The sequence below is a fragment of the Vidua chalybeata genome, chromosome 1 (genome assembly GCF_026979565.1).
Source record: "Vidua chalybeata isolate OUT-0048 chromosome 1, bVidCha1 merged haplotype, whole genome shotgun sequence".
NCBI classification, from domain to species: domain Eukaryota; kingdom Metazoa; phylum Chordata; class Aves; order Passeriformes; family Viduidae; genus Vidua; species Vidua chalybeata.
In genome coordinates, this window is record NC_071530.1 from 4,911,218 (window position 1) to 4,931,071 (window position 19,854).

General features: G+C 48.7%; 1 protein-coding gene across 1 annotated transcript in view; it reads right to left on the reverse strand.

The window, feature by feature from the left end:
• The window catches only part of XIRP1 (xin actin binding repeat containing 1), a 31,739-nt gene extending 14,071 nt beyond the window's left edge, over positions 1-17,668 (reverse strand). The window contains exons 1-4 of the mRNA XM_053947705.1: positions 17,541-17,668; positions 16,253-16,307; positions 14,529-14,942; positions 13,697-13,778 (exon numbers count right to left, since the gene is read on the reverse strand). Of these exons, the coding sequence (XP_053803680.1) occupies positions 13,697-13,778; positions 14,529-14,942; positions 16,253-16,307; positions 17,541-17,668 (679 nt within the window). The remainder of the gene's footprint in view (positions 1-13,696; positions 13,779-14,528; positions 14,943-16,252; positions 16,308-17,540) is intronic.
• Positions 17,669-19,854: the final 2,186 nt, after the last annotated feature.

Consider the following 19,854-nt stretch of genomic DNA (forward strand, 5'->3'; position numbering starts at 1 on the left):
AGGCTATGGGCATTGCTGCTGAGATGATATAATTTATACTGACCTATAGGCCTGTAGGTTCACATACTGCACAAAGAAAAGCAACGTGCCCCTCCAGCCATGAACAAATAGTGCAGCTGAAGGAAGATTTCCAGTTCAGGCAGTGGGAAATAACACAGTGTCAGTGGTGCCCGTTCCTTCACCCTTTAGCTTGGATGGATGAAAGGCCACAGGGCTTGTTTTAATGACATATATAATTAGACACAAAGCTTTTGTTGAAGGCATCCCCTTATGGCTGCCTTTGTTTTCTTTGCTTTTTTTTTATTATTCTCTTTTCGTTTTTGATTTTTTTTTGGGTGCACAGGCTGTGCACAGCCCTGCGTTTGCTTATCACTTCTCACAAAGCCTCCTGCCTTGGAGAAGGGCTGCTCCAACCCTCTGTGCTGGCTCTGCGCTTGCACAAAAATCTGGTCTCTGCCTGGCGAAACAGGCTGCTGCCTCCCTCTAAATCGCTAATTATAGATAAGAGCCGAAGAACAGCAGTTCGTTCCGCTAATGAGAGGGCTGAGCTGTCACGTGTGCGCGGATAGCGACATCCGAGCGGCACCGAGGCCACCTCAGCAGCTGGGAGCGAGGTGCGGCTTCACAGCATCCCCTGGGAGGGAGCGGGGAGCTTCCCAGCCGGAGATGCTGAAGCACAGCTAAAGGTCGCTATGCACACCAGGCTTAGGGTGATATTTGTTGTGTGTGAGGTGGAAGCCGAGTCTGAAACCAGTGCCAGGCTGCACATTTCTGCCTCGCTGAGCGAAAAGGCTCCGCTGGCGCGCTCGGCATCCGCTCCAGCGCTGAGTGATGCATCCCGCGCCGCGCTGATTGACTGCACGACTGCGGCCCCAGGGGTGTTAAACACGATCCTTCAGGCATTAAAGCATCCCCTGTGAGCTAAAATAGGAGGAAAAGATCTCCTGAAGCCCCCCTCCTCCCATCCCACACAGTGGCTGGCACCGCGGCCGACGGCGCTGCTGTCCAAATGGAGGATACAGGGAATGCTCCTCCCTGCTGGCGTTTGTCGGCAAAATGTCCTTCGTGTCACTGTCTGGCGCCGGATGAATCTGCACATTTTGTGTGAGGGGCTGCAATGATTGGACTGCCCATAAGGAGCAGCTGTCGGGTTTCTTAAGTTCTTCCCATGCCCTGTGTATGCGCAGGTCGGGCTTGGTTTACAGCCTCTCTGCCCCGTAAAGTCACACCGCAGGCAGGCAGGGAGGAAACTTGCAACAGGGGAAAATAATTCCTTGTATTTGTTTGTACTCACTGATATTTCTAATCACAAGGGGAATACGCAAGGCAGTGGGGGGAAAAGACTCCTAAATATTCATCTAAATGTTCACTCACTTCCTCTCCAATTATTGCCCATAAATCACTCAACTGCTTTGTCTCCTGCTGGAGATAATATTGCAGGTCTCTTGAATCAGAATCATCTTACACCTGGCAGCCAACTCCTAACAAGTGGAAAACAAATCACCAACAAAACCTCTGTGCCCTCCCTCCCCTGAGAAAACCCCGTCTCACCAGTAACAGGACAGCTCTGTCTCACTCTACTTTCTATTTAAACCACTTTATCCAATGAACAAACAACGCTACCCACCTGTCGGTGTCCACCACCTCTGCTGCTGGCACTCCTTCAGAGCCCGGCTCCCACCACCAACCCCAGTGAGCTACCGAGCGCCTGAGTCACCTCTTAAAAAAGGAAGCTGCAAGCTCAGCACCAGTCTCCCTGGTCGCCTGGCCAACCACATGTCATCAGCTGTGCTCCCAAAATCAGCCGCCCTGAGCAAACACAGCTGCTAAGCAAAGCCCTTTGTGCCGCCGCGCGTGCCCCATGGCGCTCCGGGAGCTGGGGCTTGTGTAACGGGGCCTGGGATCAGACGGGGGCTTGCACAGGGCTTGTGGAAGTCAGAGGGAAAGGGATGGCCCTGTGGGGCAAGTTCTGCCAGGGTCCTGCCCCTTTCCATTGCTCACTGATGGGAGCAATGCTGCAGAGAGCATCTCCTCCTGAATGTGGCATCCCCCATCCCCTGCTCAGTGTCTGCTTGACTTCGCTGCTCTGCAGGTCAATTTTGGGTTTGCTGTGTTGGCTGCTGGGCCTGGCCTGTCCTGTGCCATGGAGCATTGATGTGTTGTGGCCTCATGCCTTGGCTATGCCGTGCCTCCAGTACCACGAGACATTTGGTGCATGCCATGGAGCGGGACCCAAACCCAATTCTCAGAGGCCAGCAGGAGCAAAGGGACTCCTGTCCTGGAGCTTCTTAGCACTGGGGGAGTCAGGACAGGAAAACAAGTGATTTCCTCAGATGGTGAAAACAACTTTCTGTTCCAAGGGGATGGGGGTGAACTGACAAGGAAGTGCTGCTTTGTGGCTCTCTGGGCTGGTTGTTTCCTGGGAATTCAGGGCAGGTATTCCCCCCTGCCTGGGATCAGCCATGGGTTCCCCCATCACACGGTCACTACCAACTCAGCCAGGAGTGTGTAACACCCCTGTGTGTCTGGACATGTCCCCAGTACCCCCTGCTTGTCCCTGCTGCTCATCCCAGTGAAACATTAGCACCTCACTGAGCTGTCCCAAAGCTGGAAGCACATCCCTGCAGATGGGGACCCCAAGTGCCTCTGCCCTTGGAGGTGGCAGCTCCATGTGCAGAATCACATCTGTCCCATCCTCCTCCCAGTTTTTCTCCCCAGAGAATTAGTTCCCTGACAAAAGTGACTCCTAAATACCGGCACAGCTCCATGGCTGGGCTGGGGGAATTTGCACAGATGGGTGAGCACCCATAAAAGCTGGCTGGGAAATCAGTGCTGCTGCTTAATCCAGGAGCCAGGCAGCCCATTGGGGGTGCTCAGCCAGTGGGGGAAGGTTTAAATCTCTGCCCTAACCCCTCTGCCAGCAGCCCTGGTCCACAGGGAAGCTCTGCCAGAGGGGACACATTCTGAGGGAGGTGTGGGAAGCAGGGCAGGCTCCCTGCTTCAGTTTGGAGGCTGCTGAAAAGGTGAGTGGATCTGGGATGCTTCAGTGATGGGTGGGCAGGGAAGGGTAGATCTGGGACAGAAAGGATTTGGGCAGGAGAGAATCTCTAGCTGTTCCTCATTGCCCTTATGACCCACTCATGAGGCTTTAGAGAATGTTAAAATACCATCTGTTTTTTCTGAAGGAAGGGGGAAAAAAGGTGGGACAAAGATGCAACAGGGAGCATGGATGGGATTTTAGAACCTAGCAAAGACTGAGGACCAGTCATGCTCTAAAACACTCTGCACACCCTCACGAGTGCTCCCTCCTGATGCCCGGATCACACTTTGTTCTCTTTTCAAACCGCAGTACCTTCTCTCATTTTCAGTCCTACAAAGGACTGTGAGTGTTTGAAATTCAAGCTTTTTCTTTCTGCCGTGGATCGGCCCATTTTGTGCCAGAGTGGCAATTGTAAACATGCTCTTTTTTGCATAGAATTCATGTGGTTTTTTACTGTTTTGATAGAAGAGTACCTGTTATAACTGTACAGGCTAGGAATCAACCTTTAAAAGTTAAGTTACTGAGATTTTCTCATGCTCACCTACCAACTCAGATATAAGAACAGCACTGATCACAGCTGGATGATTAATAAAAATCATACAACCTAACAAGGCTTTTTTTTTTTTATTCCAAACTTTCATGAGCACACCTTGTCCTTTTAAATAAATTTGTCCAGCATCACATACAATATATCCCTGATTTGGAGGTCGGGAGCCCTGCTGGTATAGAACATAAATGTAATGACTAACACATATCAAATAAATAGAAATTATTCCCTTTTGAAAGGATTTAAGAGAGATTTTGCCCTGTTTGCAAGCCATATCTTGCAATTATTAGAGAAGCTCTGGTACATAGAATTAATAGGTGATTTCTGAGGTGGGAAATTGGCTGAAAAGAAAAGCACCAGAAACAGAAGAAGGTGCTAGGCAAAGAGGTAAAATAAAATAATGTAACTAAAGACCGGCTGCGTTGAAGAGGAAATAAGATTTAAATTATCATTTCATGCTTTTAGGAATTGTCCACTAATTATAGCAAAATAATTAACGTTTTGCACATGTATAAAGCTGCATTTGCAAATCTGAGAGGGTGGGAGGGGGTGAAGGAAAAAACATCTATTGAGCAATGTCTTGTTTCCTGCCCTTGATTTGCCAAATCAGATCTCTTTGCAATTTCCAGCACCTCCAAACTGAAGGTTCATGATCTTTGGTCACTTCTGCAAATGTTTTTGGCTCTTTGGTATGAGCTGGAATGTCCTTTGCAGGAGCTGCACCATGACCCGCCAGGTAATTTAAAGAGCTTCTGAGAAGAGTTGGGAAAATTTAGCCTCAGGCGGAGCCCAAGGCAGCTCAGGGCTATTTCTGGGCTTTGCAAAAATCCAGGAATGTGGAGGACCCTATTCTGGGCACCAAAAAAAAATGCCAAGAAGCTCTGCTGAGAGACAGCTGCGAGTGGCATTGCTGTCTGGGGACATGGCCTTCCCGCGTGGGCCAACTGCTGCGGGCTTGTCTTTCCTTAGGGAGGGTTCCAGCATCACCCCAAGGTTTGGGTACCACGGGCCTGGAGGAGGTGGGTGCAGCCCCGACTGTGCCCTCGGCATTGCCTCCTCTGTGTCTCTCTGCTAAGTTAATAAAGGGTTAATCAAGGCCGAGTGGATGTTTAGTGACTCTGTCCCTGGCTGTGTGTCACCGCGGGTGTCCAGCACTGCCCCCGACACATCGCGGATCACGCCCCGCTCATTCTCGCACCCTCCAGTGACTCTTTATCTGCTATTCACAGAGGGGTTTGTCACTGGAATGGTGATGAACACCCCTGCTTGACATCCATTCCCCTGCTTCTCTGTCTCCTCTATCCCATCATCAGCACTACTTTTGTCCCTAATCCCTCTCCCAGGATCTTTTCCCTCCTGCAGCACAGCATCTCAGCCCCTACAGCCCGGAGCTCAGGATGACCATTCACGACAGCAGCTTCCCTTCCTCTAAAACCCCTTTCCCCAGGAAAAGCAACACCCAGCTCCCCACTGGAATAGCCTCAGCCTGGGGAGAGGGCTTCTTGGCATGCCACAAATACCAGACCTTTTAAGGGCAGCCCTCTCTCACCCCTCTGAAAAGATACCTTGGGAATGCGTGTGCAGGCACGAGCCCCGTGAGCATCCCCGGCCTCACACCCTGCCTGGGATGCAGGGCCCAGCTGGGATGGGGGCCCGTGCATCTCTCAGCATTTCTGTGCCATGCCATGGTGTTTACGTGGGGGCATTGCAGGGATGCCACGTGCCCTGAGGAGCTGCAAGGCCCTGCCTTGCCTTTCTATTCCTGTCCTGGTGTTTCCATGCTGCTGTCGGCTCTGTATCGCCGACAGCCAAGAAAACTTAACGCTGTTTTGGACGAAAAAGTCACACCCCAAACCCATTTGGCAGTATCCTTTACAGAGAAAACCCCAAACCCACTTGCAGCTACTGAGATTCCCAGGAATTTCCATTTGTTTCTGAGTGAGGCAAATTGCCAGCAGGAATATGGAAGAGGAGAGAAATAGTTGGCTTGAAAGTGGAAGATACCAGTAAGGCACAGTACTTCAAGGAAAGATTCCTACTCTGTTCAGACCCAGTCCTGGGACTTTCACCAGTGCTAAAGAAGGATTTTCTCCTCATAGTAACAGGTTTAGGGCATTCTGGTTCCTTGCTGGGCTTCCCCCCAAAACCAGCTTTTGTATCCTGTAAAATACTGAGTCTATTCAAGGGCTGAAAACAGCCTTTGCAAGATGTTCCCACAAATTTCCACCCATGCTGAATCCCTTAATTGCCACTAGTGAATAATTTACCACTTTGTCTGAACAAGAGTATGGATTTTTAGATTTTGCCTCTTCTCACTAAGTGATATCTGTACCTGAGGCTTAGTGAAAGGAAGAAAACTCTACATTTCTTTCCCTAAATCCCTTTTTTTCCTAACAAAAATCTGAAGGTACTTTTCTTTTTTTTTTTTTTTTGATACAAAGATTTGGGTGAAAACTGGAGGCCTGGAGGGATCTGGGGAAAGCTACAGAATTTCTGTTATTCTCACAGCCATCAGCCAGACATGAATCTCAGAAGGAAATATTGGCCACTGACAAACACATGAGCTGAAAAAAATGCTGCTTTCAACTGAGGTCAGGCCCTTCTTCCCACAGTGACTGAGGGGCATCCCCAGGGCTGGACCTGAAGTCCTGGCTCTGCTGGTGACCACGAGACACAGGGGCACATTTCTGCTCCATCTTGGAGCGTCCTTCCACACATGTGAGCACAAACAGGGAGTGGGGTATGGCCATATTAGTGCTGCTGACCCCACAGGCTCCCGAAGCCTGGATTAGGGTCACAAACACATTTTTCAGTCCTCTCTGGAGATGGGAATTGAAGAAAGAGGGAAAGAAATTCCCTCCTTAACTAATCCTCCCTGTCTCGTGTTCCCTAGGGATGTAAGATGAAGCAAAGCTCATTTCATTCTGAACAGTTCACATTTTGCTGCCTACCCACTACCAGTTCTGAATAGGGTTTGGGTCTGGAAGGTGTCCCTTCCACCCCCAGCATCCCTCTGGCTCAGCTGGATCCCATATAGATTCTTCCCACTATTTGTGCTCATAAATAATAGTATTTTTTTGGGGGGGGGAGAGAGTAGACACTAAGATCTGTCCCCATGAATTTAAGCTTCAAAGCCGGGATTTTCAGTATTTTAGGACAGAATAAAAGCAGACAGTTACAATGCTCTAGTTCTGTCTAGAACACACCCAGGTGCCCTAAACCGTGGTCTTGAACCAAACCAAAGCCACCCTACACGGAACACACCTGGCACAGAGCAGGATTTACCAAGATCCAGGCCTGCAGAATAAAATCCATGGCTTTCCATGAGCTGCAACACCCTTTTCATAGCGTGAAACACTAAGCATCCTCCTTTGCCCTGCCTTTTAGGATCAGTCTGAGGTTCATATTCATGCAACACTTCACCCCATTCTAATCTACCCCAAAATTACTTACAGGGAGGTCTCTGTAGTCCCAACAGGTGAGTCACGTCTCAGACAGCCCCAGTGGAAAATCTGTGTGAAACCCAGGGCCAGGCAGCCCTTTGTGTATCCCAAAAGGAGCCCTGCTCCACACCCTCAGTCCTGTTCACTGCCTCCCAGTGGTCTCTGGCAGCTGGTTTTATCTCAGGGTGCTGGGCTATGTTGAGAGGATGAACCACTTGGTCTATTTTTAGGGAACAGTGAAATTGCTCTTCCACCAGGCTGAGTCAATCATGAGTCCCAGCAATCCTGCGCGGGGGTCGGGAAAGGCTGGGGCCCTGGCTTATTTTCAGAATTTATTCATTCAAAATACCCCTGGTGTAACCTGGTACGGGATGGGGATGCATCCAGGCGGTGGTGCAATGGGGAAGAGGCATTTCCCTGACTCACTGTCATGTCCTCAGGCTGTGATCCTCACAGCCAGGCACCCCCCTGTCACCTCTGGCCACAGCCAAAGTTTTGAGAGAAACACTGGGAAGGTGAGAGGTACTACCTACATTTCCTGGTTCCCTATTTCCTCATCAGTTCCAGTATTTTAGAGGCAAGAATGATAAAAATTTCTTTGGGAATGTGACTAAAGAAGGGCAGCCACTCTACATGCCTTATGGTAAGCTGGGAATTGCTCCTATCATTGCAGCAATGTGGTGTCACAGGAAGCTGCTTGGGAAGAGTTTGGAGAGGGATAATAATGGAGCACTCAAACCTGGAGGACTCTCGATGCCCTCAAAGTTCAGCTGGGCAAAGGGTACTATTTTAGCATGTTAATGGTGGGTAAAACTGTGTGCCAGAGCTTGTGATCCTGCCTGGCCAAGCTAATTCACAAATACAAACATAACCAAAGGCTCTGGGGGTGGCTTTCAGAGTCCAGCTTTAGCAGGCTGGGATACAATTTGACTGATGTACCCAGTAATACTGAACCAGGCCCAGCTGTTCTCTCTTTGGTTTGCTTTTCTGGCACCTTTAAAGAGTGTACATTTGAGAACACCACCCCGTGGCAATGGAAGATGTGGGTTGGCTGTATCAGTTCCAGAAGTCCCCATCACCTGAGATAAAACACTCCATGTTCCTTGTTGCAAAGAGCCAAGCAACTGATGCTGATTTTCCCGTTTCACAGAATCCCAGAGTGGTTTGGGTTGGAAGGGACATTAAAAATCATCCAGTTCCCAAGCCCCTGCCATGGACAGAGACACCTTCCACTAGACCATCTACAACTTCTCTGGGCAATCAATTTCAATGCCTCCCTACCCTCTGAGTAAAGGCTTTTTTCCCTAACACCTAATCTAAATCTCTCCCCTTTTAGTTTTAAATAATCCCCCCTTGTCCTCTCAGTATATCCCCATGTAAAAGGTTCCTTTCCCTCATTTTATATGCCCACTTTAAGCACTGAGATGTTTAAGTATTTCCATGCACTTCTCCTGAGTAGTTTTGCTGGACTTTTCCAGAGGTGTTTGGAGGGGCTGCTGCCCCTCTCTTATCCCTGTGGGTCTGCAGGTACCAGGAGAGGATTCCACACCTCACCCAGGCCGCAGCTCAGTATCAGCTGTGGTTTCCTTGCCAACATCACGTGGCATCACATCCCATCACAGCCTGTCCAGCTGCAGATGAACATCTGTTTTCACTGAGGCTCCTGGCAGGGCCCAGCTCCTCTCTACCACAGCCCAGTTTCTTTACCCATCCTGCAGGGCCATGAGTTGCTCTTCCCCTGCTGTCTGTGTTACCCTTGTGCCTCTGGAGATCATCACCCCTCCTTCTGACGTGGTCTCTGGGCTCTTTGTTGCTTCCTTCCATAAATGAGGATCAGAAAAAGAGCTGCCAGGAGGGTGACAGGAAGGTCCTTGATGGCCAGCCAGGTGGTGGGGCAGAGGGTGGGGGTGGCAGGGGCTGTCAGCAAGCACACACCTGCTCAGGTAGCACCAAGTGGGTGATAGTGGTGTCTGCAAACACAGCAGCACACTGGGAACTGAGATATCTTACTTATTCCATGTGGATGGAGGCACATAAATGCAGGAGGCAAAGGGTGGAGCAAATCAGCTCAGTCAGCAGCTGGCAGTGGGTATTTGTGTGTCATGGGCTGCCTGTGCCTGGCAGGAGCACACAGAGTGTATTTGTGGGGAGTTCTGTTTTCATCTGCAACATCTGTGTGTTCTGTCTGCACACATGGCTGCTGTTCACACTCCTGCTGTCCCTCTCCATCCCTAGGTGAGGGACCTGCTCTGCTGTGGGCTGTGACTTCCACGTGTGTCCCCATCAGTGCCCCTGCAAACTGCTCCTGCAGCCCTGAGAGATCCAAGCTACCTGGCAGCTCTGCACAGCTCCTGGGGAGAGGCTTTTGTCCTCCTGTCTGAAAGACAGCAACTAATTCAGAGGCAGGAAATGAGAAAAAATAAATCACGGAGGCACTGGGGTTTTCTGAGAGGCGCTGAGTGTGTGAGGAGAGAGATCAGCAGCCCCAGGTCTGGAGCAGAGGGCAGCCCTGAGCCCTTGGCTGAGATGGGGTGGCTCTTGCTGGAAGCCCAGTGAAGAGGGCAGGAGGGTCTGAGCAAGGGAAAGGCTCCTTAGCTTAGATTGAGTGAAAGCAGAGACCGGGGCTTGCAGGAAAAGCCAATTAGGAGGGACAAGCTTGTCTGCTTTGATTGTTGGCAGATCTCAGCTGGGCTGATCAGCAGAGGCTGATCCCCCCCCTGCCCTCCAAGAATCCCTGGGAACTACTGTGTGCTCCCACAGCAGCCTCCCCAAAAAATGCCTGTGATCCCTGCTTCCCTAATCGGTCACAGGGGCTGGGAGAGCTGACAGGGGATGGGTGGCACGTCCTGCTGCCCCTTCTTTCTGTGATGTAAGGTGTTTGAGTCGGGGCACAAGATGGATCTCGTGCTTAAGCACCCCAAGTTTCCCTCCTGCCCGAGTTGCAGAGGCACAAAGCAGCGAGGGCTGGACAGATTGGCCACTTACAGGAGCCCTGACATTCAGCTCCTGCTTCTCATGCCCATGATGCTGGAAGGGAAATGAGCTTTTAAGGATTATTTTGATTGTACGAGCCTCTGTCATGGCAAGTGCTGGAGCCTCCTTGAACTCGGAGCCGTCTCTGGCATGAGCACAGCCTTTTACCTTAAATCAGCATTTTCCCCGCCGCCTTTCAGACCTTTCCAGTTCACTAGCGATGTTCTGCCCAGCCCATCTGCTGAGCAGCATGGTGCAGACGGCGGAATGATGGCTGCAAAGCCCCGGGTCACGGCGAGAGGGAGGGCGGCATCCTCCCCCACCGCTGGGGCTGGGGCGCAGTGTCCGGAGCATCCTTGCGGAGCCGGATTTTGGGATGGAAGTGAGTCAGTCCCGCTGTCGCTAGATGGCACCGCACCCCCTCGCAGCAGAACGTGCGGCTGCTGCAGCCAGCAGGGGATGAAGCCTCCCCTGTTCAGCAAACCCTTGAGCCAAACCCGAGTCTCCCTGCGTGCAGGATGAGGGACCCCCCTGTTTCCTGTCCTCTCCTTCGCCTCCTCTCCTTGCTTTGAAAATTCCCCTCGTGCAGAGGTCGAAATGGATAGAATAGAATAGAATAGAAATAGAAATAGAATAAAATAGAACAGAACAGAATAGGGGAGGAGGGGTTTGCAGGTGGGTTTGAGGCTGGCTCGATGCTCTGCAATTTGCAGTCACCTCAGGCTCCTGTTTCATCTTTGCTCTGCACCGAGGTAACATCCCCGTGTTCCCTTCAGCCCTGGGTAATGGAGCAGTGTTAATACACACACACACACAAACCTGTGTGCATGCCCCTCTCCTCTCTTCCCTGGCCACGATTCCCTCTCTCTGATTGCCAAAATCCATCTAGAAGTTGTTGATTTTTAAATCCAGAGTACTCACAAGACTACCTGCAAAAAATTAGCTGGTGCCTTCTCCTTTTGAATACTAAAGGACTCAAGCTTTCAACTATTTCCCTTTGTGAAAAATGGTTCCTTGATTTGCTGTCTTCCTTCCTGGGAAGATTTTTGTTCTGCTGTGTAAATCTTCCAGCGCTCAGTTTAATCTCATTACTGGGGACTACGGCCACTTGGACCTCTTTAATCAGTGACTTGGTGACGTCCTTGGTGGCAGCTTCCTCCAGATCATCTGATATCACCAGCGTGACCAGGGGCACACAGCCCAGCTGGTTTGGCTGCCTGGGAATGTACTTGTCTAAGGGGTGCAAAAGCCATCCCCCAGAGCACTGCTCAGGCCTGCAGCAGTGTCTCAGGTGTGACTGTGCTGTGCCTGGAAAGAGATGCAGCCACTGCTGCTTTGTGCAGTTACTCAGCTCCACACTGACATGTGTTTGCTGATAACCCAGCTCCAGTCAGCAGAGCTGAGCACTGCTGTGGGAACCCAGGGCAAGGGGAATATCTCCCTGTCTGCCCTGGGGTGCTCTGACTCCCAGGAAAACACTGACTTTGACCCTCATTCATGGAGAAGGCCTCCTAAGCTTGAAATTAAACTAGAGACCACAAAAGTGTGAAATAGATTGTAGAGATTGTAGAGGGTAGTTTAGTATGTCACATGGGTGAGAAATTTAGGTTTTAGGATTTTTGGCATATTGTATATGGGCACAAGATGAAGGATACAGGGTGTTCTCTTGAGTTCCTTTCTTCTTTCTTCTTCTTCCTTCTTCTTCTTGGGTTTGGGTGGTATCTTGTAATTGGGCAGAAAAATCTGCATTGCGGGTCTTTAGGGGTCAGTTATTGGGTTAGAAAGGGAAATAATCTTAGTGTCACTTCTTAATTGGGTAGTTTAGTTTTTGATTAGACTTAAAGGGCCTTGCAACACGAGGTTGTTAGCCATTTTTGTGCTGTTTTCCTGCATGCAAGGTCTGGGTGCAGACAGTGTGCTGAAGTCTTGATAAGATAACAATAAAACAAGAACCTGAAGACCTAAAAAGTCCTGTGCGTCTGCTTTTCCTGACAAAGAACTGCTTCAGGAGAGTTTCCCCCTGCCAGGGGAGCCCTCAGGGAGTTGCCCAGTGTGGGGCCCACAAACTCACACACTGCCAAGCTGTTGCCCTCCATATCAGACACCCCAGCCCCTGAGAACTGTGGTCTGTGCTGAGCTTGTGTTAATTGCGTGGCTTCAAACCACTCAACACTGCTTTCCCCATCCCAAGTTGGGGGTGTCTCCTCCTCATCCCTCAGGAGTGGGGCTGTGGGGTGGTGAGGAGGCTCCCAGGGAAGATCTGCCCTGGTCACTGCTGGGGCTCGTGGAGCACCAGCACCTCTCTGGCTCCATGGGAATGACAGAGCACAGCACAGGTACAGCCTTGGATGTGTCTGGTCCTGGAGAGATTTGGGACAGCTGGCTCCTGGACTTTTTTAGGAAGCATTACAACTCCTGTCTCTGAGCAAATCCAGCACCCACCTCAGTGGTAGCTGTGGTATTCCCAGCTCCCTGGATGGAATTGCCTCCCCAGAAGGACCTCACACAAAGCCCTTCCAATGAAGCACGACCACATGAAGCCATGGCTATTACAAGGCCTTTGAGTCAGGGGCTGGGGAGTGGTGTAAGGCTCTAAGATAGGCCATGAATCAGCCCTGGCCAGCCAGGGAAAAGACGTTCCTGGCACTGGAAAAGGCACACAAATCTGTGAGAGCATTGAGCTAGATAGCCTGGTGACATCATGTGCTCTGGTACTAAAAAAAAAAATCCCAGCAATGCTGTGGAAACCCTGCAATGCTGTGGAAAACTCCATCATTTCTGCGCTCATATGAGACTTCTTTTCCCATGCAGCTGGGTAATTAAATACAGGGTCTCAAATCCAGGCAGCATGTGATCCTTTTTCCCCCTTCTTGTGTGAAGGCAAGAAAGAAATGGAAAGAAAAAAGAACAAATCCTAAATACATGGTTTAAGGGGACCCTGGATTCCTGATCCAGGGCCAAAAATCCTGGGATGGTCCAGAGGTTTCTAATCCAATCATTATGGGATTTTTTGGAGACCTGTTTTTTTAAGCACCAAGTCAAACATCAAATTCTACTCTTTCCCATGCAAAGCTTGGATTTTTCACTCTTGACAGATGCTTCTTGCCTTGAAATATCCCTGACCTGCTTTAGTCCCGATGATATCATAACATTAGGGATCACTTACATGCCCTATCTTAAGCCAAGGATGACTCTCTCTGATACACCACTGCTGCCAAATTCAAAGAGGAGCCCAGCCAAGGCTCCTTAGTTAGGTACAAAGGAACCTCTCCCTCTTCCTCTCCTCAAGGCTGAGGTGCAGGGAGATATTACTCATCCCAAACTAAACATGGATGTATTTCTTCCTTGGTATTTAATAGCAGCTATTTTTTAAGTGCTGGGATAACAGCACAGGGAGAGCCAGCATGGCTCTGTGGACTCATCACTGGTCCAGATCCCAGCTGTGCTGGGATTTGCCAGCTCCATGCAGTGGGACTGCTCAGGGCTGCTCCCTATCCTTGGTCACATTCCTGAGTGTCCACTCCTGGCAGGACCCACAAGTCCCCAGCCAGCGTCGCCTGGTCAGTGTCTGCTGTGGGGTTCTGTGGGAACCACAGCTCCGTGTAAGGACCAAGCAGAGCCTTCCCAGCTGCATCTATAGAGGTGGAAACAGGGTAGCAATGATGCCTGGAAACCAAAATAAATCCAACTCACAGCTTCTGCCCGTGGCTGAGTCATCAGCTGGATCTGGCACCGAGGAGATGATCCCCTGCCTGTCCCAGGACTGCTTCCCTTCCTGTGTGGGAACAACAGCAGGGAAACAGGTAAATTCCCATAAATAGAGGAGAAGAATCCAGTGTGGGGAAAGTGACAGCACCAGAGGCTTTCCAGAGCCAAAGGTGGCTTTTTTTTTTCCCTGCAGAACCCAGCCTTAGCTTTGCTCTATTCTCTCCAAGGGCTGTGCTTCACAGTTTTTTGATGCTCTGCCTCATTTCCAGAGCTAAGTGGTATTTTTCCTATCAGGCTTTGATTTCTGACACAGGATTATCCATCCATCCATTTCCTTTATTAATTCCCACAATGATTTTTGTGTCTCAAACCCAGTAGTGGCAGGTGCTGCCCTTTGCTGCACTCCCAGTGAAGGGCCAGTCCCTCACGTGGGTTGATAGCATACAGCAAAGAGATGGACAAGATAATTTCTGATAGATCTCATCCATAATTAATATTCCAGATGATATCAACATGGTTGATAGACTTTCCCATGTTTTCTGGATGTAGGTGTCTCCAGGCTGCCCATTCCTACCAACTCCTTCCCTCCAGGAAGAGGATGATCATGAGGAACATTTTATTGAACATCTGACCTCTGCCCCTGCTGGCATTAAATCACCCAGGGCTGGATGGCACCAGACATAAACATCCACAGGGAAACCTGTCCCTTGTGCCTAGGGATTGACATCAGTGGGTGATGAATCACCACCATGAAGTCCAGGAATTTATAAGGATAAAAAGTATTTCCAGGGCCTTTTGAAGAAGAGCACCTACTGACCTTTGCAGCAGACTCCTTCCCTGTGGTGGTGGCAGGACTCCATCGTGCCTTCCTCTGCATGCTCTGCAGAGGGGAAAGGAAGGCTGGGTCTCTGGGGGGCTTGCTCTCCAAGCTCAGGGGCTGGATTGTTGTCAGGATGCTGGTGTGATCAGCCTCCCTCTTCCTCAAAGGCCCTGTGGGTGATGGTGCCTCCAGTGGAGCACAGGGTGAGCTCTCAACGCGTGGGGTGATTTTAGGGGTGCCAGAGCTGGCCAGGAGTCCTCTGAAATTCCTTGCTGGAGCACCAATCTTTGGGATGGGAACACCCTCCATGGGCTTGCTTGGGCAAATATCACAGGGACGACTTCGAGGCAAGGCACAGTTTTTCCCCACTGGAATGGCATTTTTCTGTGATGGATATCTTACTTCCATGAGCTAAAAAACAAAAAACAACAACCCCAAACCATCAAAATAGGTTCTTATATAATTACAATAATAAACCATGTGAATTTTTTCCTTCCTGCTTTTCTACTTCAAGCATCACATCTGTTGATTTTCTAACTTTGTGAAATGAAAGAGTACCCCACCACTTTCTATATTCTCTGAAATGAATGTTAAAGACACAATAGCTTGTTTTTGAAGTGTTGAAGTTTCTGTCTTGCCTGTTTCTGGTGAACCCTCCTGACTTGTCCATGAACATGCAAGAAAGCCTTGGTGGAGAAAAAATATGGCCAGTGGTCGTCTCCTCTCTTGGATCATTGCTTTATTCCCATCTCCCTCCTCCTATTCTATGAAAATGTGTTTCCAAACAGTCTGAAAAAAATCCCCATCTCTATCATTTAATAAGAAATCTCCATTTCTTCTTAGAAATCTGGACTGAAAATAAAAATTTTCAGATTCTGCCTTTTGTTTAATTAGGTGGAATTCATCTTTCTGTAATCAGTGGGAATCAACCCCATTTTTAGCAGAAAAGCTGGATAAAGTCCAGAATATCTGGCTTCCGGTGTGTTATCGTCTCCTTTTTATTCCAGGTTGTAAGAGGCCCCTTATCACAAAGCAGGGTCAAATGAGCAAACACAGAGCTGAGAACTGCACATTAAGCCAGTGAGTTTGCAATCAAAATATGAGGAGCACTGGCAGGTGGGAGGTGTCCCTTTGCCACGATGTGAGAACAGTTGTCACAGCTTCTGGCTGGGGGGAATTCCATTTAAGATCCTGAACTGCAGACCCCTACATGCAAAATCTACCCATGAACTTGATGTTTAAGTCCCATTACAGTAAAAAACACCAAGAGGGTGCTAGAATGGTGGAGTAGAATGGCAGAAGTGAAACAAGCACAGAGGGCAACATCAAAAAACCTCCAGCTGGTGGTGCAGGAGGGCAGAGATGACCCAGCATCATCCCTGCCAGCCCAGTGTGGCTCTCTGGCTGCTTTAATGACTTTCAAGCCAGTACTAAATCCTCTGCCAGGTCCTTCACTTCCTGACTGTCTTCTGTTATTCTCTACCTCCACAATTTTTTTCACTCCACAGCAACCTGAAATTTCCATCCTGGGGCATCTTATGTATGCCAGCCCATCTGTACATGCTAAGAGGAAATTGGGTCTGACCTGTCCTGGGCTTTCTCAGAACAGCACTGGTTTTTGCAGAAAATGCTGGGTTTTTGTTTGCCTCTCATTGCCAAGGACTGCAGCTTTATGTTGTGAGGACAACCCACACCAACAGCTCTGAGCCTTTGGCTCTCACCTTGGCATGTTCTTGCTTGGTCATGTTTTTTTCACCATTCAGGATGCGCTGGTACCTGCAGGGAAGACAGGAGATGGCACCTCAGTCCCTTTTGAGTCTGAATATGTTTTTGCATATTGTGGACAGGCTTGTTCTGCCTTCCCCTACCCTCTGGAAAACATCAAAGCCAATAAACTCCAAAGGGAAGCTTGAAGAGTGACAGAGAGGTGAGAAATCTCCCGAAGAGGACTGGTTTTAGCTCAGGGCTGCACTGCCAGAGCCATTGTGAGCCCTCTCCTCTCAAGCTCCATGCAGAAGTGCCCCTGGAGCATCCATGTCCCCACTGGTGGGGGATGTGCAGGGGGTTTACATTGCCTGAACGAGGTGTATTATTGCACTTTACTGATTTATAGCTTGGAGCTGAAGTCAGGCTTTCCAGAAGGTCGATTTATTCAGCTTTAATCTAATGTAAAGGGATTTATTAAGTTGGTACCTGACCTAATATAACACCAGTGGTGAGTGAGACCTTTGCAGAATAAACCACCTTCCATGCTCTGGGGAGTGCAGTCTCAGCTTTCTCCAAAGACCCTGTCAGAGAGATGGCTATTTGCAGTGGAAACGAACCAATTTTGGGATATTTGGAACCAAACTGTCCCAAGGGGAAGTTCAAGAGACAGACTTGACAGCTGCTCTGTCACTCTTACATAGAGGGAGATGTACTTCAGGTTCTGTTCCTAATCTTGTCTCACGCTTGGCAGCGTTTTGGTCTGATCACAGTTATGGGTTGAAACAAGAAGAGAAATCAGCCCTTAAGAGGCTTGGGCTGAAATGTGACTCTCCCTGGAGCCTTTTGGTAAGAGACAGTTGAGAGAAACCAGGAGGGGATGCAGTGCCCATACCCCTCTTTCCTCCCCATCAGCTCATCTCTCCAGCATTTGCTCTTTTCCCTTGTGGCACCTTACAAACTACCAAGATTAAAAACTTTAATTGTCCACCTGGGAATGCTCCAGCCCTCGGGGTCAAGGGCAAATTCCTCTGTGTCATTTTATTTAGTGGAGATTGCCGAGTGTGTCTGGATTTTAAATCAGGACTTGTCTTTCAAGACATTATTTGGAAATATAGAACAGATAGGAGCACTTGTGACAGAAAACACCCACCTCTCACTTGAGACCTGACAATTTGGGATGCTGTGCTTGGGAAAGATCTTATCTGAGTGAGATTTGTTTGTTACAGAGGTGGAGAGGGAGAGTCCTCTCTGGAACCCCTCAGATCTGAGGTGAACTTCAACCACAGATTAAACACCACCCACCTGGCAACCAGCTCTGAGACAGACACAGCTTTCCTCAGGAGAACTGCCCTGAGCTCTGGATTGCTCCTTGGAGGATGGCACAGGGAAGGGAAGGACTGAGCTGGCCTCAGCTTCTCAGCTTTTTCCATGTTTTCTGTCTGCTGGCATTGAAACAAGAGACCAAAGGTTATGGTGCTGGATGTGAAGACTCAGGGAAAAGAGGCCAAAAATTGGTGTGTCCATCTCCACTCAAGTGACCAGGGCATCAGCAAAAGGCTGTGGAACAAATGCTGTCTCCATGGATCCATCTGCAAACCTATCACTGAAATTCACTTTTGAAAAACAAAATGGGGTTAAAGCAGACACAAGTTAAATTAAATCACACTTAATGTAGGGAATTGGTCTTTTCTACTCTGTCTATCACTTATCTCATTCCCTTAGATCCCCAAGTTCATCTCCGTGACAGTGAGAGATGTGAAGGAAGAAAAGACGTGAAGAAAATTAGCTTTAAATAATTTAAAAGTTATTTAATGTAATTTGCATATGCATCATCAGTTAAAATTTTCTGATGTTTCCAGTATCACATAGACCTGAACCAGCTCTGGATTCAGACAGTTACTGGAGATTTAAGAATCCCTTGGCCTCTTCTGCCAAAAATGTTTTTGTTTTCCAGACTTCAAAAATGTGCAGCAGAAGTCTCAGGCATTGTATTTGCAGTGACTGATCTGACACTTGGAAGTACATTAGGTCATCTGGGGTTCATTTTCTGAATGTAGACAGAGCTCTGGGGACCTACAAATTATATGTAATTGCTTTTTAATTACTGACACAGACATTTGAATTACAGGATTATGAAGTACTTGTATTTATATTTTGAAAGTATTTGTTCTAAAAGCCACGTTGCTTGTAAAAAATGTTTCATCAGCAGTTTCTGTGGCTCTGGCCTGAATATTATTCAGTGTCCAGTCATTGTCCACCCATGTTTGGGTGTCCACTTCCAGATGCACTCAAAAGGGACAGATTTTAGGGGAGATAAGAATATAATTCAGCAACTTGTGAATATCTGCTTCCCTTCTTATGCCTGTTAAGACATTTGAAATAAAGACCAGAGGGAGGGAAATACATCTCTCACTAGTTGCTTTAAAATTGTTATTGCTTGTTGTTTTTTTTTTTTTTTTTTTAAATTTTCCAGGCCATTTCCCATGGTGTTAGAGGAGAGACAGATCTGTCAGATCAGAGGCTCCTACCTCCCACAGTTAAGGGGTCGTTTCCCATTTTTGTGGTGGTGTCTAACATTAAACAATTCCAGGTTAAGGGCCCGCCAGGGATTTCCTCTGTGGCAAAATGAGCCTGTTAGGGAGCAGTATTCCCTATCCCTCCTTTCCCTTAAATACAGGCAGTCGATGAAAATGCCCTTCTCAGCCCACCCTGAGCAGTTCCCACAGCCAGCACAGCATCCCCCCAGTTGCTAAGGGTTTACAGGATTTTTCTGATATTAATTCATTCCATCTCCTGTGATCTGGGAGGGGTTTTGGTGTAAAATCACTTACATGCTAGAGCGCTTCCCTCTGCCTGAGATCTGCCATTTGATAGTCTCCTTGGGGCTCTCCAGCACCACGCTGCTGCCTCCTTCCTCTCCCCCTCCTGTGCAGGAGAGGAGGCAAAGTCCCTTGGCAGAGCTGCAATTAAATATTAAAAGCTGATGTGCAGATGGGGATGGTGTTGAATTGGAGAGCTGACACTGAAGAGCGGAGGAGATGAAGCCTCCTCCCTCCTCCTGTCAGGTTTTTGCCAATCAATGAGGTCTCCTTCCTCTCCATAAAATCACCAGATAAGTTCAGACCCTGGCTGGGCACCCACAGCCATCTAGACCCAAAGCTGGAGTCTGATTTAGGTGGGAAGCTGCTGGAATCTGTGTCCCCACCTTGTCTCAGAATGAGCTCCACTGTAATAAGGGGATTTTAAAAATAGATGCTTCTGGCACAGGTCATACACCCATACTCCAAACCAGAGGATGTTTTCAGTTTAATTTGTGGTCCCCTGGGCTTGTGGCTTTGCTGGGGAGGTTCTGCAGGAGCTGCAGGAGAAGGCTTCTCTCTGGCGTGTTAACAGCTCCAGGGAACACACTCCTGGCAAAAATGAAAAGCAGGCCAGGGTCCAGATTAAATGAATTGAAATAATTCACTATTAGGGGAAAGAGAGGCAGGACCATCTGAGGAGATTTGATTTAGCCAAAATCTAAATTTGATTAAAGTCAGAATCGGGCAAAACCTCTCAAAGAGCACCATGGCACAAAAAAGAGCTGCTTTTCACCTAACAATAACTAGGTTATTAA